The 27,608-nt window shown below is 48.3% G+C and overlaps 1 protein-coding gene across 1 annotated transcript; it reads left to right on the top strand.

The window, feature by feature from the left end:
- Positions 1 to 26,085, top strand: LOC129715306 (tudor domain-containing protein 10-like). The gene is made up of 10 exons (XM_055665167.1): positions 1 to 107; positions 2,808 to 2,902; positions 6,044 to 6,096; positions 6,340 to 6,410; positions 10,214 to 10,370; positions 13,933 to 13,972; positions 16,085 to 16,154; positions 18,950 to 19,097; positions 21,480 to 21,619; positions 25,399 to 26,085. Coding segments are annotated over exons 1-10 (969 nt in total). The 5' UTR covers positions 1 to 105; the 3' UTR covers positions 25,592 to 26,085.
- Positions 26,086 to 27,608: the final 1,523 nt, after the last annotated feature.

Below are 27,608 nucleotides of genomic sequence, written 5' to 3'. Positions count from 1 at the left end.
GATTACTTGGTTGATCGAACTTGAACTGACACCATCTTACAGAATTGAAACTGACTGGCTGTTGAATCTTTTGCAGGTCTGAAGAAGCCTTTGGAAAAGATAGAAATGTGAGTCCTTTTCAACATTATTTAACTGAAAAGAAATTGATGTGCAAATTTGGCAGGCAAAAAGGTATGCACTTTTTGACGTATGAAAATAGCAGAGTGTACAATTCGACTTGTTTAAGAAAGAACTTAAGAAGAAGAAAAAAAAACCCTTTTTCACCCAGAGAGTTGTGAATTTGTGGAATTCCCTGCCACAGAGGGCAGTGGAGGCCAAGTCACTGGATGGATTTAAGAGAGAGTTACATCGAGCTCGAGGGGCTAGTGGAATCAAGGGATATGGGAAGAAGGCAGGCACGGGTTATTGATTGGGAACGATCAGCCATGACCCCAATGAATGGCGGTGCTGGCTCAAAGGACCGAATGGCCTCCTCCTGCACCTATGTTCTATGTTTCAATGTAACTGCAGATGCTGGAAAAATCTTAGGTGGACGAAAATGCTGGAGAAACTCAGAGGGTGAGGCAACATCTATGGAGCGAAGGTATAGGTGATGTTTCTGGTCGAGATTGTGCAGTGCTTTGTATGAGTACTAAGTTTGTATCACCTAATCTATCCTAGACAAAAGCTGCTAATTAAACAGAGTCAGTTATCTCATGTCCTTGGGGATTTGAAGCATATCTGTTGATATTCAGCAACTCACGGTTCAGATGGCAGACTGATTTTCTGACTTCTCCAAACCCACTGTTTTTAGCCTAGGTAGACAAAGAAAGCTGGAGAAACTCAGCGGGTGAGGCAGCATCTATGGAGCGAAGGAATAGGTGACGTTTCGGGTCGAGACTCTTCTCCGGACCTGCACTTTTTATCTGAAACGTCCCTCCAGAGATGCTGCCGGTCTCGCTGAGTTACTCCAGCATTTTGTGTCTATCATCGGCTTTAATCAGCATCTGCAGTTCCTTCCGACACTTTTTTTACCTGGGTCTCCTTTCCATTTTATGGATGGGATTTAACTGTGAGGTTCAGGGCACCCCTCTAGTTCCTGCCCGGTTGCTCTCTAGTGACCTCTGTTGGAAATGAACGTTGGATGTCTCTGGCAGAGTTTTACTGTGCCTCCCCTTACATCCAGTCTGAAGAAGGGTCCTGACTCGAATCGTCAACCCTTAGCTTTTCTCCAGAGATGCTGCCGGACCCGCTGAGTTACTCCAGCACTCTGTGTCTGTCACCTGCAGTTCTTTGTTTCTACATTTTGCTGTGTAAATGTAGACACCAGTCACTGAAAGTTGGCTTACAGCTACAGCAGGCAGTGAAGAAAGCTAATGGAATGTTGGCCTTCATAACAAGAGGATTTCAGTATAGGAGTAAAGAGGTTCTTCTGCAGTTGTATAGGGCTCTGGTGAGACCACATCTAGAGTATTGTGTACAGTTTTGGTCTCCTAATTTGAGGAAGGACATCCTTGTGATTGAGGCAGTGCAGCGTAGGTTCACGAGATTGATCCCTGGGATGACGGGACAGTCATATGAGGAAAGATTGAAAAGACTAGGCTTGTATTCACTGGAGTTTAGAAGGATGATTCAACCTCTGTCATTATATGTCTGCTCCTGATCCTGGGCGTTACAGATTTCAAGCTCCGATACCTTCTTCCTGATGGCAGGAATGAAATGAAAGCGTGGACAGGATGGTGTGGGTCCTTGATGATGCTGGCTGCCTTTATTAGGCAGCGACTCCTGTAGTCAAGTCAAGTCAAGAGAATTTATCTTGTTCATCTTCCCATCCCCCCCCCATGTCTGCCTTCCGCAAAGACCGCTCCCTCCGTAACTCCCTTGTCAATTCTTCCCTTCCCTCCCGTACCACCCCCTCCCCGGGCACTTTCCCTTGCAACCGCAAGAGATGCAACACTTGCCCCTTTACCTCCCCCCTCGACTCCATTCAAGGACCCAAGCAGTCGTTCCAGGTGCGACAGAGGTTCACCTGCATCTCCTCCAACCTCATCTATTGCCTCCGCTGCTCTAGATGTCAGCTGATCTACATCGGTGAGACCAAGTGGAGGCCGGGCGATCGCTTCGCCAAACACCTCCGCTCAGTCCGCAATAACCAAGCTGACCTCCCGGTGGCTCAGCACTTCAACTCCCCCTCCCATTCCCAATCCGACCTCTCTGTCCTGGGTCTCCTCCATGGCCAGAGCGAGCAACACCGGAAATTGGAGGAACAGCACCTTGTATTCCGCTTGGGGAGTCTGCATCCTGCGGGCATGAACATTGAATTCTGTTAGCCCTTGCTGTCTCCTCCCCTTCCTCAGCCCTCGGGCTGTCTCCTCCTTTTTCCTTTCTTCTCCCGCCACCCCCCCATCAGTCTGAAGAAGGGTTTTGGCCCGAAACGTTGCCTATTTCCTTTGCTCCATAGATGCTGCTGCACCCGCTGAGCTTCTCCAGCATTTTTGTCTACCTGCGATTTTCCAGCATCTGCAGTTCCTTCTTAAACAGTTAATAATGGCCTGTTTCCTTTATCATCCTTTTTTGAAATCTTTATCGTTCATTTATCCTCTATCTCTCTACATCACCCGCTGTATCTCTTGTTTCCCTCTCCCCTGACTCATAGTCCGAAGAAGGGACTCGACCCTAAAAGGTCACCCATTCGTCTCCCCAGAGATGCTGCCTGTCCCGCTGAGTTCCAGCATTTTGTGTCTATCTTCCTTTTAGCACGCGTTGGACATCAGATCGTGCCAGGAACATATTAACCTTGCACTGTCTTTTTCTGTGTTGATTCCCAGGGCAAAGCCTGAAAGCAGCAACGGGCAGCTGGCATCGAGGGCGTGTAGCCCTGAGGGACCGTCTAACAATAAATTAGAAACTAAAAGGACAGCAGGTAACTGATAAGGGCTTCTTTTCTATCTTTTAAAAAAATCGATAATGAGTTGTTTTATTTTTAGAGACACAGCACGGAACAGGCCCTTCTGCCCACCGTGTCCGTGCAGACCAGCGATCCCCGCACACTTAACACCATCCCACACACACACACACACACACACACACACACACACACACAGGAGGGACAATTTACATTTACACCAAGCCAATTAACCGACAAACCTGCACGTCTTTGGAGTGTGGGCGGAAACCAGAGAATTTAACCCAGGGCTTCTCCATCCACCAATTTGTATGGGTTTAAAAAAAAAAGGAGAGAGTGCTGGAGCAACTCAGTGGGTCAGGCAGCCAGCATCTCTGGAGAATGTGTTTAAGAAGGAACTGCAGATGCTGGAAAATCGAAGGTGCACAAAAATGCTGGAGAAACTCAGCGGGTGCAGCAGCATCTATGGAGCGAAAAATCTGGAGAATGTGGATAGGTGACGTTTCAGGTCAGGGCCCTTCTTCGGGGCCGATTTGTGTGGGTTATTTGTACATTGAGAGGAGTGCATCCATCTTGGCTGTCATGCTTTCCATTTGTAAATAATAATAATAATAATAATAATACACTTTATTGTCATTGTAAATACGTACAACAAAATTTCAGGCGCACTGCCCGAGCGGAGTTCCAACGTATCAGATAAATAATAAGGAATAATAAAAACGGCAAGAAAACATCAAGTCAAGTTTTTTTTTAATAGGTGCAGGAGTAGGCCATTCGGTCCTTCGAGCCTGCACTGCCATTCAATATGATCATGTGTGGTTTACTCCGTGTAAATATCTGCGTGGTAAGATGTTAACGCTCGCTCCCCTGTTCACTGGAAGTCGACCTGCTTCCCATTGACATGCATAGGAACATAGAAAATAAGTGAAGGAGTAGTCCATTCGGCCCTTCGAGCCTGCACCGCCATTCAATATGGTATACCCGGTCGTGTTCTAAAAACCTGTGCGGACCAACTGGCGGGAGTTTTTAAGGACATTTTCAACCTCTCACTTCTGAGGTCTGGGGTCCCAACCTGCTTTAAAAGGGCATCAATTATACCGGTGCCCAAGAAGAGTAAGGTGACGTGCCTCAATGACTATCGACCAGTGGCACTAACGCCGGTGGTGATGAAGTGCTTTGAGAGGCTGATCATGGAGCAAATCAACTCCTACCTCGACAAAAACCTGGACCCACTGCAGTTCGCTTACCGCCACAACAGATCAACGGTGGATGCGATCTCGCTGGCCCTCCACTCCGCACTGGACCACTTGGACAACAAAACTCATATGTCAGGCTGTTATTCATCGATTACAGCTCGGCATTTAATACAATCATCCCCTCCAAACTGGTTACCAAACTCGCAGAACTGGGTCTCTGCGCATCCCTCTGCAACTGGATCCTCGACTTCCTCATCCACAGACCACAGTCTGTTCGTATTGGTGGAAATGTGTCAGCCTCGATAACAATCAGCACGGGAGCACCTCAAGGCTGCGTGCTCAGCCCCCTGCTGTACTCACTCTATACCCATGACTGCGTAGCGAACCACAGTGCGAACTCCATCATCAAGTTCGCTGATGACACCACTATTGTGGGGCGTATCACTGATGGGGATGAGTCAGAATATAGAAGGGAGATCGAGCTACTGTCCATATGGTGCCAGTGCAATAACCTGGCCCTCAACCCCAGCAAAACCAAGGAACTGATTGTGGACTTTGGAAGGAGTAGGAGGGGGACCCACAGCCCCATTTATATCAACGGGTCGATGGTTGAAAGGGTCAAGAACTTCAAATTCCTGGGCGTGCACATCTCTGAAGATCTTTCCTGGTCCGAGAACACTAACGCAATTATCAAAAAAGCTCATCAGCGCCTCTACTTCCTGAGTAGATTACGGAGAGTCGGTTTGTCACGGAAGACTCTCTCTAACTTCTACAGGTGCACAGTAGAGAGCATGCTGACTGGTTGCATCGTGGTTTGGTTCGGCAGTTTGAGCGCCCTGGAGAGGAAAAGACTACAAAAAGCAGTAAACACTGCCCAATCCATCATCGGCTCTGACCTTCCTTCCATCGAGGGGATTTATCGCAGTCGCTGCCTCAAAAAGGTTGGCAGTATCATCAAAGACACACACACCATCCTGGCCACACACTCATCTCCCTGCTACCTTCAGGCAATAGGTACAGGAGCCTGAAGACTGCAACAACCAGGTTCAGGAATAGCTACTTCCCCACAGCCATCAGGCTATTAAACCTGGCTCGGACAAAACTCTGATTATTAATAACCACTTTCTGCTATTTGCACTTAATCAGTTTATTTATTAATGTGTGTATATATTTATATCATGGTATATGGACACATTTATCTGTTTTGTAGTAAATGCCTACTATGTTCTGTGTGCTTAAGCAAAGCAAGAATTTCATTGGCCTATACAGGGACACATGACAATAAACTCACTTGAACTTGAACTTGAATATGATCATGGCTGATCATCCAACTCAGTATCCTGTACCTGCCTTCTCTCCATACCCCCTGATCCCTTTAGCCTCAAGGGCCACATCTAACTCCCTCTTAAATGTAGCCAACGAACTGGCCTCAACTACTTTCTGTGGCAGAGAATTCCACCGATTCACCACTCTCTGTGTGAAAAATGTTTTTTTCATCTCGGTTCTAAAAGACTTCCCCCTTCTCCTTAAACTGTGACCCCTTGTTCTGGACTTCCCCAACATTGGGAACAATCTTCCTGCATCTAGCCTGTCCAACCCCTTAAGAAGTTTGTACGTTTCTATAAGATCCCCCCTCAATCTTCTAAATTCTAGCGAGTACAAGCCGAGTCTATCCAGTCAGAATGTCCAATGTGCCATATTCACAGTATGGTGTTGTGGCAGTATGAAATATTGGCTGTGGGGGCTGTGGGGGCTGTGTGTTCAGTGCGGAGTTCAGAGTGGTATTGGCCTTGGGATCATCTCCCCTATGCCCCCTTATGTTCCACTTGTGCCGTCGTTGTTCGGCTAAGATAATCGTGGTGCTGCATCCTGCGGGGGGCACAGGCTGTGGTAGAGGGTGAGGGTCGCAACTCCTGGCATTCACCTCCATTTAATTCAGTCTGGCGTTTCTGGTTTATTTCAGGGCTGAAGAAGAATGAGGTTTACATCGGAAACCTGCCATCTGACATCACAGAGGTAATCTGGGCGGTTTGGAGTAACTGTGACCCAACACGTGCAGGTTGTGAACAATTTTGTTCAGCGTTTAGTTTAGTTTAGAGATACAATGCGGAAACAGGTCCTTCGGCCCACCGGGTCCGCGCCGTCCAGCGATTCCCACACATTCACTCTATCCTACACACACACACACACACACACACACACACTAGGGACGATTTTTACATTTACCAAGCTGCTCATGGTCCTATTCCTTATTCACAGGATCAGATCATGCAGCTGTTTGCGGCCTTTGAACCTGTGACGGTTCGCAGAATAGTATCGGGGCTGAAGTGGTAAGCTGTAGTTTTGTTTGACTTGACTGCAATCGCAAGTTTCTTTTCGCAGGGCATAAAATACCCTGAATGGTCGTAAGGTCGACACTGACAACTACAAAACTCTTCCCCCATCTCCCTTCTTTCCCATCACCTGACTCCCCCCTTCCCCTGAGTCCCGCCTGGATTTGCACCTACTTTTCCCCTCCCTTCCATCAAAATTCCTTCCTCTAGCTTTGCGACTCGCAACTCTTCCAACCATCCTTTTGTCTATTTTTGTAAACCAGCACCTGCAGTTCCCCGTCTCCTTATTTAGCTGATTCGTGAATCACGTGAGCGGTGCTGGTACGAGGGGCCGAATGGCCTACTCCTGCATCTATTGTCCATTGAGCCACAGCGTAATGTATCCAGAACGGGCAGAAACCCGTGAAAAATACACAGAGGAGTAGTCAGTTCTCGCCATGTATTGATGGCTTCAACTCCACTTTCCTGTCCACAACCTCCGACACCCGCAAAGTTCAGGAATCTGTCCATCTCAGTCCTGACCATCTCCAATGATTCAACCTCTGTCATTATACGTCTGCTCCTGATCCTGGGCCTTACAGATTTCAAGCTCCGATACCTTCTTCCTGATGGCAGGAATTAAATGAGAGCGTGGACAGGATGGTGTGAGTCCTTGATGATGCTGGCTGCCTTTATTAGGCAGCGACTCCTGTAGTCAAGTCGTCAAGAGAATTTATCTTGTTCATCTTCCCATCTCCCCCCCATGTCTGCCTTCCGCAAAGACCGCTCCCTCCGTAACTCCCTTGTCAATTCTTCCCTTCCCTCCCGTACCACCCCCTCCCAGGGCACTTTCCCTTGCAACCCCAAGAGATGCAACACTTGTCCCTTTACCTCCCCCCTCGACTCCATTCAAGGACCCAAGCAGTCGTTCCAGGTGCGACAGAGGTTCACTTGCATCTCCCCCAACCTCATCTATTGCCTCCGCTGCTCTAGATGTCAGCTGATCTGCATCGGTGAGACCAAGTGGAGGCCGGGCGATCGCTTCGCCAAACACCTCCGCTCAGTCCGCAATAACCAAGCTGACCTCCCGGTGGCTCAGCACTTCAACTCCCCCACCCATTCCCCATCCGACCTCTCTGTCCTGGGTCTCCTCCATGGCCAGAGCGAGCAACACCGGAAATTGGAGAAACAGCACCTCATATTCCGCTTGGGGAGTCTGCATCCAGCGGGCATGAACATCGAATTCTGTTAGCCCTTGCTGTCTCCTCCCCTTCCCCAGCCCTCGGGCTGTCTCCTCCTCCTTTTTCCTTTCTTCTCCCGCCACCCCCCCATCAGTCTGAAGAAGGGTTTTGGCCCGAAACGTTGTCTATTTCCTTCGCTCCATAGATGCTGCTGCACCCGCTGAGTTTCTCCAGCATTTTTGTGTACCAAGAGAGTTTATTGTCGTGTGTCCCAGATAAGACAATGAAATTCTTGCTTGCTGCAGCACAACAGAATATTGTAGGCATACTGTAGGTCCCTTCGATGGTGGGGAGGTCGGTACCCGTGATGGACTGGGCAGTGTCCACCACTCTCTGTTAAACTAATCACTGTTAAACGGTGGCAACATCGACTGCTAAGGATCAGCCGCCTGCCACTTTTGTGGGCTGGAACAGTCTGTGCGTGAGTGTTGTTTGAATATCTAAAGGGGCTGCTCCTTGCCCTCTGGCTGCATTTTTTTTCACCCACCATCCTCATCTTTGGACACCCTGTGCATAGGGGAGAAGGTAGGGCTGAAGATATAACCATATAACCATATAACAATTTACAGCACGGAAACACGCCATCTCGACCCTTCTAGTCCGTGCCGAACACATAATCTCCCCTAGTCCCATATACCTGCGCTCAGACCATAACCCTCCATTCCCTTCCCATCCATATAACTATCCAATTTATTTTTAAATGATAAAAACGAACCTGCCTCCACCACCTTCACTCGAAGCTCATTCCACACAGCCACCACTCTCCGAGTAAAGAAGTTCCCCCTCATGTTACCCCTAAACTTCAGTCCCTTAATTCTCATGTCATGTCCCCTTGTTTGAATCTTCCCTACTCTCAGTGGGAAAAGCTTTTCCACGTCAACTCTGTCTATCCCTCTGATCATTTTAAAAACCTCTATCAAGTCCCCCCTTAACCTTCTGCGCTCCAAAGAATAAAGCCCTAACTTGTTCAACCTTTCTCTGTAACTTAGTTGCTGAAACCCAGGCAACATTCTAGTAAATCTCCTCTGTACTCTCTCTATTTTGTTGACATCCTTCCTATAATTAGGCGACCAAAACTGTACACCATACTCCAGAATTGGCCTCACCAATGCCTTGTACAATTTTAACATTACATCCCAACTTCTATACTCAGATGTCCTGGTTGGGTTGCTCCTGGGCCTGGCCAAGCTGGCCATCCGGCGCGCCAGGCGGTGGAGGGCTTTACCCGAGCCGGCTGCCTGCCCCTTTTCCGGTGATACGTCCGTGCCGGGTACGGTTGGAAAGGGAATACGCCCTGTCTGTGGGCATCCTGAGGGAGTTCCGGGACCGCTGGGCTCTGCAGGATAATAATAATAATAATAATAATGGATGGGATTTATATAGCGCCTTTTCTGGATACTCAAGGCGCTTTACATCGCATTATTCATTCACTCCTCAGTCACACTCGGTGGCGGTGAGCTACTTCTGTAGCCACAGCTGCCCTGGGGCAGACTGACGGAAGCGTGGCTGCTAATCTTCGCCCACGGCCCCTCCGACCACCACCAATCACTCACACACATTCACACGCAGGCAAAGGTGGGTGAAGTGTCTTGCCCAAGGACACAACGACCGTATGCACTCCAAGCGGGATTCGAACCGGCTACCTTCCGGTCGCCAGCCGAACACTGCCATCTATCGCCTACTAAAGCGATGTAGAATATATCCTCAATAAGGATTGTATCATAATTGTATAATAATTTACTAGGGTTATATGTTTGTATTGTATTATGGTGGTGGGCTCTGGGTTGTTTTATTGTAGTGTAAATATTATTTTTTTATAAGCAGGTAGGAGGGGAAAAAAAAAGTATCAGACGTTTAGATTGAAAATAGTGTTTAGATATCGGGCGGAATTCCGAGAACTAGAATTCCCAAGAAAATTGCAAATCTTCTTCGTTCCCGGGCGTTGATCGGTATTGAAGACATTGCGTTCACAGATGTGGGGGATGTCTTGTCGGTAGAATGGAGTGTGGGGGGGGGGGGGTGTTCTGACAAGAGAAAAAGCTTCACTCACACCCGCTTCAGCGTCATGTATGCACAGTATGGTATGGCAACTGCTCTGTCTCCGACCGGAAGGCATTGCAGAGGGTGGTGAAAATTGCCCAACGCATCACCGGTGGCCACGCTCCCCTCCATTGAGTCTGTCCAAAGCAAGCGCTGTCTGCGGTGGGCGCTCAGCATCGCCAAGGACCGCTCTCACCCCAACCATGGACTGTTTTCCCTCCTACCATCCGGGAGGCGCTACAGGTCTCTCCGTTGCCGAACCAGCAGGTCGAGGAACAGCTTCTTTCCGGCGGCTGTCACTACTCAACAACGTACCTCGGTGACTGCCAATCACCCCCCCAGCCCCCCCCCCCCCCCCCCACTTATTATTTTTTTTCTGTGTTTTCAAATCGTTTGCTATGTCGCTCTTCAAGGGAGATGCTAAATGCATTTCGTTGTCTCTGTACTGTACACTGACAATGACAATTAAAATTGAATCTGAATCTGAATCTGAATCTGAATCTTCATCCGCATCGCTGACCCTCCCCTGACTTTCGGCAGCTTTGCGTTTGTGGACGTGGGGAATCCTCAGAACATGACGCTGGCCGTCAGCCACATCAACAACACCATCTACTGTGGCCGCCGACTGATCGTCAGAGACCTGGTCATATCCAGGAGCTGTGAGAGACCACTGGAACTATTGGACCAGGAGTTACTGGTAAGAGTTGTTTGTGTTTGTTCGTCCCTCATCCAGATCATATTAATGATCTGGATGAGGGAATTGAAGGCAATATCTCCAAGCTTGCGGATGACACTAAGCTGGGGGGCAGTGTTAGGTGTGAGGAGGATGCTAGGAGACTGCAAGGTGACTTGGATAGGCTGGGTGAGTGGGCAAATGTTTGGCAGATGAAGTATAATGTGGATAAATGTGAGATTATCCATTTTGGTGGCAAAAACGGGAAAGCAGACTATTATCTAAATGGTGGCCGATTGGGAAAGGGGGAGATGCAGTGAGACCTGGGTGTCATGGTACACCAGTCATTGAAGGTAGGCATGCAGGTGCAGCAGGCAGTAAAGAAAGCGAATGGTATGTTAGCTTTCATAGCAAGAGGATTTGAGTATAGGAGCAGGGAGGTTCTACTGCAGTTGTACAGGGTCTTGGTGAGACCACACCTGGAGTATTGCGTGCAGTTTTGGTCTCCAAATCTGAGGAAGGACAGTATTGCCATAGAGGGAGTGCAGAGAAGGTTCACCAGACTGATTCCTGGGATGTCAGGACTGTCTTATGTAGAAAGACTGGATAGACTTGGTTTATACTCTCTAGAATTTAGGAGATTGAGAGGGGATCTTATAGAAACTTACAAAATTCTTAAGGGGTTGGACAGGCTAGATGCAGGAAGATTGTTCCCGATGTTGGGGAAGTCCAGGACAAGGGGTCACAGCTTAAGGATAAGGGGGAAATCCTTTAAAACCGAGATGAGGAGAACTTTTTTCACACAGAGAGTGGTGAATCTCTGGAACTCTCTGCCACAGAGGGTAGTTGAGGCCAGTTCATTGGCTATATTTAAGAGGGAGTTAGATGTGGCCCTTGTGGCCAAGGGAATCAGAGGGTATGGAGAGAAGGCAGGTACGGGATACTGAGTTGGATGATCAGCCATGACCATATTGAATGGCGGTGCAGGCTCGAAGGGCCGAATGGCCTACTCCTGCACCTAATTTCTATGTTTCTATGTGTGTTGTTCCCGATGTTGGGGAAGTCCAGAACAAGGGGCCACACAGTTTAAGGATAATAATAATAATAACTTTATTTGTTAAGCACCTTAAAAAACAACCAAAGCTGACCAAAGTGCTGTACAGAAAAAAAAATAAGCAAGACATCATAAAACAGGCAGAACAACAGAACATACAGCTAACACGAGGCGCATAAATTACATACGAAATTCAACAATAAATTAAAAGACATAAAACATAAAACACGAGTATGAACCACGCAGTAAAATCAAGCAAATAAAGTAAATAAATAAGTCGACACCTTACTGGTCTACAAAGGCCACGGAGAATAGATGTGTCTTCAGGAGTGATTTAAAAACAGCTAGAGAAGGGGCCTGTTTAACGTGTAGAGGCAATTCATTCCATAATCTCGGAGGAGAGGGGGAAATCTTTTAGGACCGAGATGAGGAAAACAATTGTCACACAGAGAGTGGTGAATCTGTGGAATTCTCTGCCACAGAAGGTAGTTGAGGCCACACAGTTCATTGGCTATATTTAAGAGGGAGTTAGATGTGGCCCTTGTGGCTAAAGGGATCAGGGGGTATGTAGAGAAGGCAGGTACAGGATACTGAGTTGGATGATCAGCCATGATCATAATGAATGGTGGTGCAGGCTCGAATGGCCTACTCCTACACCTATTTTCTATGTTCTATGTGTGCTGGTGTGTAGGGGGGGACATATATACATTTGTGTAAATATATATATATTCATACATGCATACACACACATATATGCACTTGTTTCAAGTCAAGAGAGTTTATTGTCATGTGTCCTAGATAGGACAAAGAAATTCTTGCTTGCTGCAGCACAACAGAACATTGTAAGCAAAAATACAGAACAGTTCAGTTCAACATCACATAAATAAGCAGGTAAAGTGCAATGGTAGACAAAAGTGCTGGAGAAACTCAGCGGGTGCAGCAGCATCTATGGAGCGAAGGAAATAGGCAACGTTTCGGGCCGAAAACCCTTCTTCAAACTGGCCAATTAAGTATACATCCATTGATATCTGACTGGTGAGACAGAGTCTGATTAGACTAGGTAGACAAAAGTGCTGGAGGAACTCAGCGGGTGCAGCAGCATCTATGGAGCGAAGGAAATAGGCAACGTTTCGGGCCGAAAACCCTTCTTCAAATTGGCCAATTGAGTATACATCCATTGATATCTGACTGGTGAAACAGAGTCTGATTAGACTAGGTAGACAAAAGTGCTGGAGGAACTCAGCGGGTGCAACAGCATCTATGGAGCGAAGGAAATAGGCAACGTTTCGTGCCGAAACGTTGCCTATTTCCTTCGCTCCATAGATGCTGCTGCACCCGCTGAGTTTCTCCAGCGTTTTTTGTCTCCCTTCGATTTTCCAGCATCTGCAGTGCCTTCTTAAAGAAAAAGTGCAATAGGCTGTTACAGTTCAGAGTCTGTTTGTTGGCGAGTTTAATAGCCTGATGGCTGTGGGGGAAGAAGCTGTTCCTGAACCCGGATGGACGCTCGAGATGCCGAACCAAGCCACGATGCAACCAGTCAGCATGCTCTCCACCGTGCACCTGTAGAAGTTCGAGAGAGTCCTCTTTGACATACCGGCTCTCCGTAATCTTCTCAGGAAGTTAAAGGCGCTGATATGCTTTCTTTATAACTGCATCAGTGTGCTGGTGAAAAAGTTACTTATCTTAACTACTAAACCAGGTTCGCTTCTTAATAAACAGACACCACACAAACTGTTTGGTAGACCAGTTCAAAACTTTACTTAACATCGGCCGATGGAAGGGAGCGAGGATTCCAGTCAAGTGCCAACACAGACACTTGACTGTCCTCAGCCACCTTCTCTGAACAACAGAATTACATTGCCTTAAATAGGGTTTTTTTTTTTCCCCTTAACACATTCCACAGACATTAATCATGTCGGAGGTACAGGAAAAGGTTTCCACAGAATGCATCACATCAAACCTTTTGTTTACATGGTACAAGATATACTGAAAACATTGTCCATTTGTTTTATCTCCAAATAGACCACCCTAGCTCTTTTCGCTGCTTCCTCTGTCATTTGGTCCCTCATAAACATAGGTCATTTGTTTACAAAGATGTGACTGTCTATTTCTCTCTTCCTTTATTGCCTCCTCCCCATAAACATTGGTCATTTGGTTTATGGCATCTCACTTCAAAGATTTGACCAGCTATCTCTCTAGCTGCTCCTCTGCCTCTCACTTGGGAGACAATGTTATAGGATTTATTATCTCACACACACCGCAACCTAAGGCAAGCTTAATTTGACACTAAATATAAGCTGTAAGCTAGCCCAGAAACCAATTTAATATCTTCTTATATTTTTAACTAAAACTCGGCTTCATCACTGGGACCAGGAAAGATCTTCAGAAATGTGCACGCCCAGGAATTTAATGTTTTATGTGTCATTCCTAACTGTTACTGTATGTCATGTTGTCACTCGCGGGCGGAGCACCAAGGCCAATTCCTTGTATGTGAAATGTCCTAACGCTCCTCCCCTAATCTATTTCCAACAGCCCTTGGAGAAGGTGGACAACGACTCGGGCAAAGCTGCCAGTAAGTACATTTGTTGTCTCCTACCAACAATGTTTGCTTCGCCCCACTCCCTACCCCTACCCCCACCCATCCAGAGTGGTTGTGGAGCTGGGGGAGACGTCATACAGATGGGCTGTACAGCATGGAACAGACCCTTCGGCCCTACTTGTCCATGCTGGGCAAGCTCAACCAAGCCAGCCCGACATGGCTGCCCCTGGCTTATGTACCTCCAAACGGTTATGTGGAGAAGGCAGGAGAGATAGATCAGCCATGATTGAATGACGGAATAGACTTGATGGGCCGAATGGCCTAATTCTGCTCCTATCACTTATACCTTATGAACCTTTCCGTCCATGAGACTTTTACAAGTTCTTCTTCTTCTCCTTCTTGCGTATGGCGTGCACAGCCTAAAGTTGTAACATAGAAACATAGAAATTAGGTGCAGGAGTAGGCCATTCGGCCCTTCGAGCCTGCACCGCCATTCAATATGATCATGGCTGATCATCCAACTCAGTATCCCGTACCTGCCTTCTCTCCATACCCTCTGATCCCCTTAGCCACAAGGGCCACATCTAACTCCCTCTTAAATACAGGTGCACAACCTTTTATCCGAAAGCCTTGGGACCCGACACTTGTCGGATTTCGGACATTTTCGGATTTCCGATTGGAAGATTTTTAGCGTAGATTAGGTAGGTAGCGCGGGCGGCTTGAAAAGTCTGGAGCAGCTGCCTCCTCAACGGAGACCGGGAGAATCATTGCATAAATGTTAGTCAGTTAGTTTGGAGGGATTTTATGTGGTGGTGGTGGAGTAGGGGTGAAGGGGGAAACTTTAATTCTTAGTCCCCTACCTGATCGGCGACTCCCAACCTCGCGGAGCTGGGGGCTCCGTCCGGCCGCGGGCGGCGCCGGTTGTAGCTCCGACCCCGGCAACTCTACCCCTGGCTGTGCGGCTCCAAATCCAGCGACGCTCCGCGAACGTTGGGTCGGCGGCCACAGCGCTCCGGAGCTTGCCGCACGGCGACCCGGTAAGGCATTGCCCGCTCCCCGCTGGTATCCCAGCGCTGCGACGCCGCCGACTCCCGACATTCGCGGAGCTGGGGCGTCCGGCCGCGGGCCGCGATGGATTTGGAGCGCCTCGCAGCCAGGGGTAGAGTTGCCGGGGTCGGAGCTACAACCGGCGCCGCCCGCAGCCCCACCGGCCACAGCGCTGCGGAGCTTACTGCACGGCGACCCGGTAAGGCATTGACCGCTCCCCGCCTCTCCGACCAGGTAGGGGACTAAGAATTAAAGTTTACCCCTTCACCCCCCCCTTCACATAAAAGCCCTCCAAACTAACTGACTAACATTTAAGCAATGATTTACAGATGTTTAAGCGTCTCTCCGACCAGGTAGGGGGAGCGCCTAAGAATTAAAGTTTACCCCTTCACCCCCCCCTTCACATAAAAGCCCTCCAAACTAACTGACTAACATGTTCACCTGGTCTCCGGGGAGGAGGCAGGAGGCTACAGGAATTAGTCGAGTCAAGTTTTGCGCCAAACGCGAGCTTTGGTGCGCAGAGCAGCCTGGAAAAAAAGTGGGAAGGAGGAGTCTACAGACCTGGGATTTTTTTTGACGTTTCCGGAACTCGGAGTCAAAAGGTTTTGCGCCAAACGCGAGCTTTGGTGCGCAGACGACATCTGGAAAAAATGGACGGTTTTCGGAGTTTTTCGGTTTCCGGAACTCCGGATAAAAGGTTGTGCACCTGTATAGCATTGTAGGACAACTTGTTCTATTTGATCTTATTTGGTTGATTGCATTCGTCGAAACAAGGGCGGACCACATGAAGGTTACAATCTTCCACCCCAAACACGTTCTAATAGTACCTGACTCTCCCACTTGCTCTGGCAGGTTTGTAGGTTAATTGTCTTTGGATAGTGCTGGTGTATGGGGTGATGGCTGGTCAGCGTGGGCCAAAGGGCCTGTTTCCGTGCTGTATCTCTGAAGTCTACAGTCTTAACGCCTCACTCTGGCAATGGAGGAGGCCCAGGGCAGAAAGGTCAGTAAGGGGAACGTGAGCAGGGCGGGTTTGTGAGGCGGTTTGGCTTGTTTTTCTCTCGCATTGTTACTTATTTCCTCTCTATTCCTCTGCTTCAGGAGCCGTGCCTTGCCCTGGAAGATCCAGAGACAGAAGCGAACCCGTTTATGCAGTGCCCTTGGAGATGAGGTCTGCCCTGTCATGTGTTCTCTTCACTGTTATGAGAGGTCGTATATAACCATGCCTAATCTGAGGAAAGCATTCTTGCCATAGAGGGAGTACAGAGAAGGTTCACCAGACTGATTCCTGGGATGACAGGACTTTCATAGAAATTAGGTGCAGGAGTAGGCCATTCGGCCCTTCGAGCCTGCACCGCCATTCAATATGATCATGGCTGATCATCCAACTCAGTATCCCGTACCTGCCTTCTCTCCATACCCCCTGATCCCCTTAGCCACAAGGGCCACATCTAACTCCCTCTTAAATATAGCCAATGAACTGGCCTCAACTACCCTCTGTGGCAGAGAGTTCCAGAGATTCACCACTCTCTGTGTGAAAATGAAGAAAGACTGGATAGACTCGGCTTGTACTCGCTAGAATTTACAAGATTGAGGGGGGGGATCTTATAGAAACGTACAAAATGCTTAAGGGGTTGGACAGGCTAGATGCAGGAAGATTGTTCCCGATGTTGGGGAAGTCCAGAACAGGGGGTCACAGTTTAAGGATAAGAGGGAAGTCTTTTAGGACCGAGATGAGAAAATCATTTTTTTACACAGAGAGTGGTGAATCTGTGGAATTCCCTGCCACAGAAGGTAGTTGAGGCTATATTTAAGAGGGAGTTAGATGTGGCCCTTGTGGCTAAAGGGATCAGGGGGTATGGAGAGAAGGCAGGTATGGGATACTGAATTGGATGATCAGCCATGATCATATTGAATGTGATCCAGTCTTTCTTCATATGAAAGTCCTGACATCCCAGGAATGTCTGGTGAACCTTCTCTGTATGGCAAGAATGTCCTTTCTCAGATTAGGAGACCAAAACTGTACGCAATAGTCCAGGTGTTGTCTCACCAAGATCCTGTACAACTGTAGTTCCAGAACACGGGGTCACAGTTTAAGGATAAGGGGGAGGTCTTTTAGGACCGAGATGAGAAAATCATTTTTTAAACAGAGTGGTGAATCTGTGGAATTCTCTGCCACAGAAGGTAGTTGAGGCCACTTCATTGGCTATATTTAAGAGGGAGTTAGATACTGAGTTGGATGATCAGCGATGGTCATATTGAATGGCGGTGCAGGCTCAAAGGGCCGAATGGCCTACTCCTCAAGTCAAGTCAAGTCAAGTTTATTTGTCACATACACATACGAGATGTGCAGTGAAATGAAAGTGGCAATGCTCGCGGACCTTTGTGCAAAAGTCCTCCCCCTATTTTCTATGTTTCTATGCCCACAGTCACTCCAAATCTGAGCTTCTTGTCAAGGCAAAAATGAAATTCTTGCTTGCAGATTTCATATTAAGGGCCTGTTAGATAATATATTGAACCTCATATCTATACAAATAAGTGATAAAGTACACAATTTAATAGTGAATACAAAAATCACAAAATAATGTGCTAATGCTTGAAAGAAAACAAAAACATTCAATGGATATGTACTTTGGAATGATTGGGGTAGGCAAGAAAGGAACACAATATTGAAGTTGAAGCAAAATGTTCAACATTTTCGGCGACAGTGGCGACAATTTCTGCTGTCGTAGGTTGTCGCCAGGTGTCGTAGGTGAATCCCATTAAAAATTAGTCCCTGGCAGTCGCCTAAAGGGTCGCCCAAGTCTTGCTTACGGCGTGCACAGCCTGAAATTGTAGGGCAACTTGTTCTATTTGATCTCATTTGATTGTGCATGCCCGGTTGATTGCAGGGCGGACCACGTGAAGGTTGCAATCTTCCACCCCAGTCGCCTAAGTGGGGCAGGCCCAATAACTTACAATGGAATGCTTTGAAATTTAAGAAGGAACTGCAGAGCTGTAAAAATTGAAGGTAGACAAGAATGCTGAAGGAACTCAGCGGGGTGAGGCAGCATCTATGGAGAGAAGGAACATGCAACATTTCGGGTCGAGACCCTTCTTCAGACTGTCCTTTGACTCTTCCCATTTAACAAATAATACTCTCCTCCGCCTTGCGGAGCAGGTCCTTACCCTCAACAACTTTCCCTTAGACTCGTCCCATTTAAAAACAACGTTCCTCGTCTGGAAAAATTGAAGGTAGACAAAAATGCTGGAGAAACTCAGCGGGTGAGGCAGCATCTATGGAGCGAAGGAATAGGTGACGTTTCGGGTCGAGACCCGGAAGGGTCTCGAGCCGAAACGTCTCCTATTCCTTCGCTCCATAGATGCTGCCTCGCCCGCTGAGTTTCCAGAAGGGTCTCGACCCGAAACGTCACCCATTCCTTCGCTCCATAGATGCTGCCTCGCCCGCTGAGTTTCCAGAAGGGTCTCGACCCGAAACGTCACCTATTCCTTCGCTCCATAGATGCTGTCTCACCCGCTGAGTTTCCAGAAGGGTCTCGACCCGAAACGTCACCCATTCCTTCGCTCCATAGATGCTGCCTCGCCCGCTGAGTTTCCAGAAGGGTCTCGACCCGAAACGTCACCCATTCCTTCGCTCCATAGATGCTGCCTCGCCCGCTGAGTTTCCAGAAGGGTCTCAACCCGGAACGTCACCCATTCCTTCGCTCCACAGATGAATAGGTGACGTTTCGGATCGAATCCTATTCCTTCGCTCCATAGATGCTGTCTCACCCGCTGAGTTTCTCCAGCATTTTTGTCTACCTATGAAACGTTTCCTTGGTATTCTAGATGAATATAGAACGAATGGAAAGATGTGCTGGAGCTGAACGGAAGGTCATTTGAAGCCAGTACTAATCTGAAGGGCCGAATGGCTTGTAGCATTGGCGCGGCTTCTCTGACGATTTACCCAGCGACTTTGTCTTCCAGGAGTTTGCTGCAGGTGGAGGTGCTCTCCAGCTGTTTCAAGACCACGGAGTGGATTGTGGAGAGCGCCAGTGTCCGCGGGGAGGTGGGACTGATGGTCATGGAGACCTTCCCTCAGATGCCCTTCTTCTGGGCCATGAACCTGACTCCGGTAAGACGGACACCGGGCTGACAAGGCAAAGGGCATGACTGATGGAGAGTGCCTGAGGAAGCGCTGCCTCGTCCCAGTTATGTCAAGTCAAGTCAAGTTGATTTCTATAGCACATTTAAAAAACAACTCTCGTTGACCAAAGTGCTTCACATCATTGCGGGTACTAACGTGCGGGTACACTGGTACATAGATCTAACAATACGTTCATAAATACACACATACAGCGCTCCCTCAGAGGACCTCAAGAAATGCTTCTGAGTAGAAATAGGTTTTAAATCTAGACTTAAACGAGTCGAAGAAGGGGGCAGTTCTGGTGAGAAGAGGACAAGCTTTTCCCTTTGAGAATAGGGAAGATTCAAACAAGAGGACATGACTTCAGAATTAAGGGACAGAAGTTTAGGGGTAATATGAGGGGGAACTTCTTTACTCAGAGAGTGGTGGCGGTGTGGAATGAGCTCCCAGTGGAAGTGGTGGAGGCAGGTTCATTGGTATCATTTAAAAATAAATTGGATAGGCATATGGATGAGAAGGGAATGGAGGGTTATGGTACGAGTGCAGGCAGGTGGGACTAAGGGGAAAAAAAATTTTGTTCGGCATGGACTTGTAGGGCCGAGATGGCCTGTTTCCGTGCTGTAATTGTTATATGGTTGTAAGAGGGAATTAGAGGTTGCAGCACCGGTCCACAGTCTAGGTGCTGCAACCGCAAAAGCTCGGTGGCCCCTGAGCTTAAACCGAGACCCCGGGATGGTCGGTAACCCCAAGTCAGCCGACCTGAAGGCCCTGGAGGTAGAATGGTGGGTCAGAAGATTTTTGATATAGGCGGAGCTTGAAATTATGATGAGCATTTAAACCCATAGGCGTAGGGTGGGACGGTGGCGCAGCGGGTAGAGTTGCTGCCTCACGGCGCCAGAGACCCGGGTTCCATCCCGACTACGGGTACTGACTGTACGGAGTTTGCACGTTCTCCCCGTGACCTGCGTGAGTTTTCTCCGGGTAACTCCAGTTTCCTCCCACACGCCACAAAGAGTCCAAAGCAGGTTAATTAGCTTGGTATAAGTGTAAATTGTCCCTAGTGTGCATGTGTAGGATAGTGTTAGTGTGCGGGGATCGCTGGTCGGTGCGGACTCGGTGGGCCGAAGGGCCTGTTTCCGCGCTGGATCTCTAACCTAAACGAAAGCCAATTAACCTACAAACCCGCACGTCTTTCGAGTGGGAGGAAGCCGGAGAACCCGGAGAAAACCCACGTGGGTCACGGGGAGAACGTGCGAACTCCGTACAGACAGACTAAACTAAAGTTTGAGGGGAAAATTTTAAACCGATGCTAGGGATGGGTGTGGGGAGGTGGATGTATATCTTCATCTTCCTTTTTCTTATTTCTCTTCTTTCCTCGCACTTCTTTGGTAGTTTAGGGGTCTTTTCTTTCCTTTCTTTTATTTTACTTCTTTTTTCTTCATTCTCTCCTTCTTTCTCTTTTTTTAAAATTCAGGTTTCAATGTTAAAAATGAAGTTGTACAAAAATGGTATAAGTCATTATTGTGATTGAAGATTGAGGGGGGATCTTATAGAAACGTACAAAATTCTTAAGGGGTTGGACAGGCTAGATGCAGGAAGATTGTTCCCGATGTTGGGGAAGTCCAGAACTAGGGGTCACACAGTTTAAGGATAAGGGGGAAGTCTTTTAGGACCGAGATGAGAAAATAACTTTTTATACACAGAGAGTGGTGAATCTGTGGAATCAGCTATGATCTTATTGAATGTGATCCAGTCTTTCTTCATATGAACGTCCTGACATCCCAGGAATCAGTCTGGTGAACCTTCTCTGTACTCCCTCTATGGCAAGAATGTCCTTCCTCAGGTTAGGAGACCAAAACTGTACGCAATAGTCCAGGTGTGGTCTCACCAAGATCCTGTACAACTGCAGTTCCAGGACAAGGGGTCACAGTTTAAGGATAAGGGGGAAGTGTTTTAGGACCGAGATGAGAAAAACATTTTTTACACAGAGAGTGGTGAATCTGTGGAATTCTCTGCCGCAGAAGGTAGTTGAGGCCACACAGTTCATTGGCTATATTTAAGAGGGAGTTAGATGTGGCCCTTGTGGCTAAAGGGATCAGGGGGTATGGAGAGAAGGCAGGGATGGGATACTGAGTTGGATGATCATATTGAATGGCGGTGCAGGCTCGAAGGGCCGAATGGCCTCTACTCCTGCACCTATTGTCTATGTTTCTATGTCATGTCGATCGCCTTATTCTTGTACAGTTGCTTCTAATAAAAGTAATTCCAAAAAAAGACTTTGAGGGAGTTGGGGGGGTGGGGGGAGGGGGGAAGGCAGAGGGAGGTGTTTGCTGGATTTGGGGATTGAGGGGATGATTTGCTTTCCGGCAGGAGACCTACATGAAGATGTGCCAGTTGTTCACCGCTCTGTCCGTAGTGACGCAAGACCAGCCCTTCCTGATGAAAGCCGAGGTCCAGAGAGGCCGGCGCTGCATGGCCGAATACCCAGGAGAGAGCGGGGATTGGAACAGGTTGGTGCAGGGGAACAGGGCGCCTTCTCATAATGTCCCCAGCGATAGCAGCACTTCGATGTGGATAAATGTCAGGTTATGCCATAGAGAAGGTTCACCAGACTGATCCATGTCTCCCTCCCAACCCCATTCTCCTGCCTTCCCTCCGTATCCCCTGACACCAGTTCTAATCAAGTGGGGAAGATGGCCCAGCGTGACAGGAAGGAACTGCAGATGAGTATAGAAGCTGGGATGTAATGTTAAAATTGTACAAGGCATTGGTGAGACCAAATCTGGAGTATGGTGTACAATTTTGGTCGCCCAATTATAGGAAGGATGTCAACAAAATAGAGAGAGTACAGAGGAGATTTACTAGAATGTTGCCTGGGTTTCAACAACTAAGTTACAAAGATAAGTTAGGTCTTTATTCTCTGGAGCGCAGAAGGTTAAGGGGGGACCTGATAGAGGTCTTTAAAATGATGAGAGGGATAGACAGAGTTGATGTGGACAAGCTTTTCCCTTTGAGAATAGGGAAGATTCAAACAAGGGGACATGACTTCAGAATTAAGGGACAGAAGTTTAGGGGTAATATGAGGGGGAACTTCTTTACGCAGAGAGTGGTAGCGGTGTGGAATGAGCTCCCAGTGGAAGTGGTGGAGGCAGGTTCATTGGTATCATTTAAAAATAAATTGGATAGGCATATGGATGAGAAGGGAATGGAGGGTTATGGTACGAGTGCAGGCAGGTGGGACTAAGGGGAAAAATATTTGTTCGGCATGGACTTGTAGGGCCGAGATGGCCTGTTTCCGTGCTGTAATTGTTATATGGTTATATGCTGGTTTAAACCGAAGATAGACACAAAATGCTGGAGTAACTCAGCGGGACGGGCAGCATACCCGTTACAACCCAGTGGTATGAATATTGATTTCTCTAACTGCAAGCAAACCCCTGCACTCCCTCTCTCTCCCACTCAAGTTGCACCAGCTTCTCGTTCCCACCTAGCAAACAGATAAGAATGGCCTGTGGACAAAAATGCTGGAGAAACTCAGCGGGTGCAGCAGCATCTATGGAGCGAAGGAAATAGGCAACATTTCGCTCCATAGATGCTGCTGCACCCGCTGAGTTTCTCCAGCATTTTTATCTACCTTCCATTTTCCAGCATCTGCAGTTCCTTCTTAAACAGTTAATAATGGCCTGTTTCCTTTATCATCCTTACTTTTTGAAATCTTTCATTTGTCCTCTATCTCTCTACATCACTGTCTGTATCTCTCGTTTCCCTCTCCCCTGACTCCTAGTCTGAAGAAGGGTCTCGACCCTTCGCTCCATAGATGCTGCTGCACCCGCTGAGTTTCTCCAGCATTTTTGTGTACCTAAGATTGTTAAGGGCTTGGACACGCTAGAGGCAGGAAACATGTTTTTCCTCTCTTTTTTCACACAGAGAGTGGTGAATCTCTGGAACTCTCTGCCACAGAGGGTAGTTGAGGCCAGTTCATTGGCTATATTTAAGAGGAAGTTAGATGTGGCCCTTGTGGCTAAGGGGATCAGGGGGTATGGAGAGAAGGCAGGTACGGGATACTGAGTTGGATGATCAGCCATGATCATATTGAATGGCGGTGCAGGCTCGAAGGGCCGAATGGCCTCTACTCCTGCACCTAATTTCTATGTTTTCTATGTTCCCGATGTTGGGTGAGTCCAGAACTGGGCTGGTGTACTCTGGTCCAGGACTCTCCCACTTGCAGAAATATCCTCCCCACCTCCAGGCCTTTCATTGTTCCGTACGTTTCAATGAGGAACCCCCCCTCATCCTTCTGACCTCCAGTGCCTTCAAATGCTCCTCGTATGTTAATCTAATCAACCCCAGGATCATTCACGCATATCTCCTCTGGACTCTCTCCAACCTCCTCAGATTATGGTGGACAAAAGTGCTGGAGAAACTCAGCGGGTGCGGCAGCATCTATGGAGCGAAGGAAATAGGCAACGTTTCGGGACGAAACGTTGCCTATTTCCTTCGCTCCATAGATGCTGCCGCACCCGCTGAGTTTCCCCAGCACTTTTGCCTACCTTCAATTCTCCAGCATCTGCAGTTCCTTTTTAAACAGTTAATAATGGCCTGTTTCCTTGCTTTTTGAAACCTTTCATTCATTCATCTATCTCTCCACATCACCATCTGTATCTCTCGTCTCCCTCTCCCCCTGACTCCTAGTCTGAAGAAGGGTCTCGACCCGAAGCGTCGCCCATTCCTTCTCTCCAGAGACGCTGCCTGTGTCCCGCTGAGTTACTCCAGCGTTTTGTCCCTTATCTGTGCGTTGTCCTGTGTTTTTGTTTTGAAGCACTGTGCCACCAGCTGTGTGGAATGAGCATTACAACCAAAGATCATACAGCGAGCAAGATGGTCCACTCCTTGAAAAAGACGTAGTACGGTCATGGGTAATTTTCGGCCCCATTTCCGTAACCGGCTTCCGTCTCCGCACCAAAGATCCCGTCAGTCATAGCGGAGCAAAGACACTATTGCGGAGACGGAAGCCGGTTACAGAAACATCCTCGTAAAAATCAAAGTTCTTCGGTAAAAATCTTCTCCTCGTTTTCAGAATTATAATTTATTTCTGTTTATTTTCACACAGAGAGTGGTGAATCTCTGGAACTCTCTGCCACAGAGGGTAGTTGAGGCCACAGTTCATTGGCTATATTTAAGAGGGAGTTAGATGTGGCCCTTGTGGCTAAGGGGATCAGGGGGTATGGAGAGAAGGCAGGTACGGGATACTGAGTTGGATGATCAGCCATGATCATATTGAATGGCGGTGCAGGCTCGAAGGGCCGAATGGCCTCTACTCCTGCACCTAATTTCTATGTTTCTATTAACGCAAACTGTTACCCCCCCGCAACGTTCATCACGCTGCGAGTCGGTTCGGGTTACTGCAATGGATGAAAAAAAAGGCCCAGCCCTGTTGCGTACTACACGTCAGCCCGTTGCCTTTAGCAGGAGTGGTCTATCTCGCTCCGCTCTTGGATCTTTGATTGCAACTGCCCCCACCAGCGCCGGCACTTGTCAAAACACTCACCAGGCCCCCGCTAGATCTCCCGGTTGCTATCCTTCCCGATCCCACGCGGACCTTCCAATCCTGGGCCTCCTCCATTACCAGATTGAGGCCACACGCAAACTAGAGGAGCAGCACCTCATATTCCACCTGAGTCGCTCACAACCCAAAGGTGTGAACAGTGAATTCTCCAAGTTTAGGAACTAATCACAAGTCCTCTCTTCTCCTCGCCCCCCCTTTCTTTCCCCCTCTCTGCACATTGGGCCGAAGGGCCTATTTCCGCACAGTACCTCTAAAGTCATAAGACCCCCCCCCATTGTTCATCGTTATCACTCAATGTTGCCACCAGACTGTGAGTTTAGTTTAGTTTAGAGAAACAGCGCGGAAACAGGCCCTTCGGCCCACCGGGTCCGTGCCGATCAGCGATCCCCGCACACTAACTCCACCGTACACACACACACTAGGGGCATTGTTTACATTTACCAAGCCAACCTGTACGTCTTTGGAGTGTGCGAGGAAACGGAAGATCTCGGAGAAAACCCAACGCAGGTCACGGGGAGAGCGTGCACACTCCGTGCAGACGGCACACAGGTCACGGGGAGAGCGTGCAAACTCCGTACAGACAGCACCCGTAGTCGGCATGGAACCCGGGTCTCCGGCACTGCATTCACTGTAATGCAGCAACTGTATCGCTGTGCTAACGTGACTGCAACCAGGCCAAAGTGTTACGCCTCACGGAATTAATTCTTTCTTCGCCCCCACTAGATGCTGGATCGTGGACGTGGTCGAGGATAAAGCCATTCTGCTCTACGTGGATTCGGGCAACACGGCGTGCGTGCCGGCAGCGGCCGTCAAGTCTCTGGACAAAGACGAGTTCTGGAACGTCCCTCCCCTGGTGCAACCCTTCGTCCTCCATCAAGGCAAGTCTGCTGACGGTCTCAGCTCCGCTGAAGGTTAATCCCCGGGATGGCGGGACTGTCTTACGCTGAGAGAACGGAGCGGCTGGGCTTGTATACTCTGGAGTTTGGAAGGGTGAGAGGGGATCTCATTGAAACATATAAGATTATTAAGGTGGTCTGAAGAAGGATTTCGGCCCGAAACGTTTCCTATCTCTTAAGGACCTTTTCTTAAGGGGTTGGACAGGCTAGATGCAGGAAGATTGCTCCCGATGTTGGGGAAGTCCAGGACAAGGGGTCACAGCTTAAGGATAAGGGGGAAATCCTTTAAAACCGAGATGAGAAGAACCTTTTTTAACACAGAGAGTGGTGAATCTCTGGTACTCTCTGCCACAGAGGGTAGTTGAGGCCAGTTCATGGGCTATATTTAAGAGGGAGCTAGATGTGGCCCTTGTGGCTAAGGGGATCAGCGGGTATGGAGAGAAGGCAGTGATGGGATACTGAGTTGGATGATCAGCCATGATCATATTGAATGGCGGTGCAGGCTCGAAGGGCGGAATGGCCTACTCCTGCACCTGATTTCTATGTCTATGTTTCTATCTCCTTCGCTCCATAGATGCTGCTGCACCCGTTGAGTTTCTCCAGCATTTTTGTGTACCTAAGATTGTTAAGGGCTTGGACACGCTAGAGGCAGGAAACATGTTCCCGATGTTGGGGGGGAGTCCAGAACTGGGCTGGTGTACTCTGGTCCAGTACTCTCCCACTTGCGGAAATATCCTCCCCACCTCCAGGCCTTTCATTGTTCCGTACGTTTCAATGAGGAACCCCCCCTCATCCTTCTGACCTCCAGTGCCTTCAAATGCTCCTCGCATGTTAATCTAATCAACCCCAGGATCATTCACGCAAACCTCCTCTGGACTCTCTCCAACCTCCTCAGATTACGGTGGACAAAAGTGCTGGAGAAACTCAGCGGGTGCGGCTTCATCTATGGAGCGAAGGAAATAGGCAACGTTTCGGGACGAAACGTTGCCTATTTCCTTCACTCCATAGATGCTGCTGCACCCGCTGAGTTTCTCCAGCACTTTTGCCTACCTTCAATTCTCCAGCATCTGCAGTTCCTTTTTAAACAGTTAATAATGGCCTGTTTCCTTGCTTTTTGAAACCTTTCATACATTCATCCTCTTATCTCTCTCTACATCACCATCTGTATCTCTCGTCTCCCTCTCCCCCTGACTCCCAGTCTGAAGAAGGGTCTCGACCCGAAGCGTCGCCCATTCCTTCTCTCCAGAGACGCTGCCTGTGTCCCGCTGAGTTACGGGGCTGTCCCACTGTACGAGCTAATTCAAGAGTTCTCCCGAGTTTCCCCAGATTCGAACTCGGAGAATTACGGGAATTACGTTCCTTCTTGAACCTCCTCAGATTATGGGGCCCACAACTGTGCAGAATTTTCCAAGCCATAGTGGCATACAGTCTCAGCGTTACCACCTTTGCTTCTGAATTCTAGTCCCCTTGAGATGAAAGCTTTGCCTTTTCGTTAGAACAGCAGTGGGAAATAACCATTCGGCGTGACAGAGAAAATAGGTGGAGGAGTAGAGGCCATTCGGCCCTTCGAGTCTGCACCGCCATTCAATGCGATCATGGCTGATCATCCAACTCGGTATCCTGTACCTGCCTTCTCTCCATACCCCCTGATCCCTCTAGCCACATCTAACTCCCTCTTAAATATAGCCAATGAACTCGCCTCAACTACCTTCTGTGGCAGAGAATTCCACAGATTCACCACTCCCTGTGCGAAAAATGTTTTCCTCATCTCGGTCCTAAAAGATTTCCCCCTTATCCTTAAACTGTGTGGCCCCTTGTTCTGAACTTCCCCAACATCGGGAACAATCTTCCTGCATCTAGCCTGTCCAACCCCTTAAGAATTTTGTAAGTTTCTAGAAGATCCCCCCTCAATCTTCTAAAGTCTAGCGAGTATAAACCAAGTCTATCCAGTCTTTCTTCATATGAAAGTCCTGACATCCCAGGAATCAGTCTGGTGAACCGTCTCTGCACTCCCTCTATGGCAAGAATGTCCTTCCT

Source organism: Leucoraja erinacea, unplaced genomic scaffold (genome assembly GCF_028641065.1).
Source record: "Leucoraja erinacea ecotype New England unplaced genomic scaffold, Leri_hhj_1 Leri_110S, whole genome shotgun sequence".
Taxonomy (NCBI): Eukaryota; Metazoa; Chordata; class Chondrichthyes; order Rajiformes; family Rajidae; genus Leucoraja; species Leucoraja erinaceus.
The sequence above is the reverse complement of the archived record's forward strand: the minus strand, read 5'-3'. Positions and strand labels throughout refer to the sequence as shown.

Bases quoted from the DNA above. Each gene is read 5' to 3' on its own strand.
- LOC129715306 (XM_055665167.1), top strand. The intron at 10,371-13,932 runs GTAAGAGTTGTT...TATTTCCAACAG, and splicing joins TATTGGACCAGGAGTTACTG to CCCTTGGAGAAGGTGGACAA. The intron at 13,973-16,084 runs GTAAGTACATTT...CCTCTGCTTCAG, and splicing joins CGACTCGGGCAAAGCTGCCA to GAGCCGTGCCTTGCCCTGGA.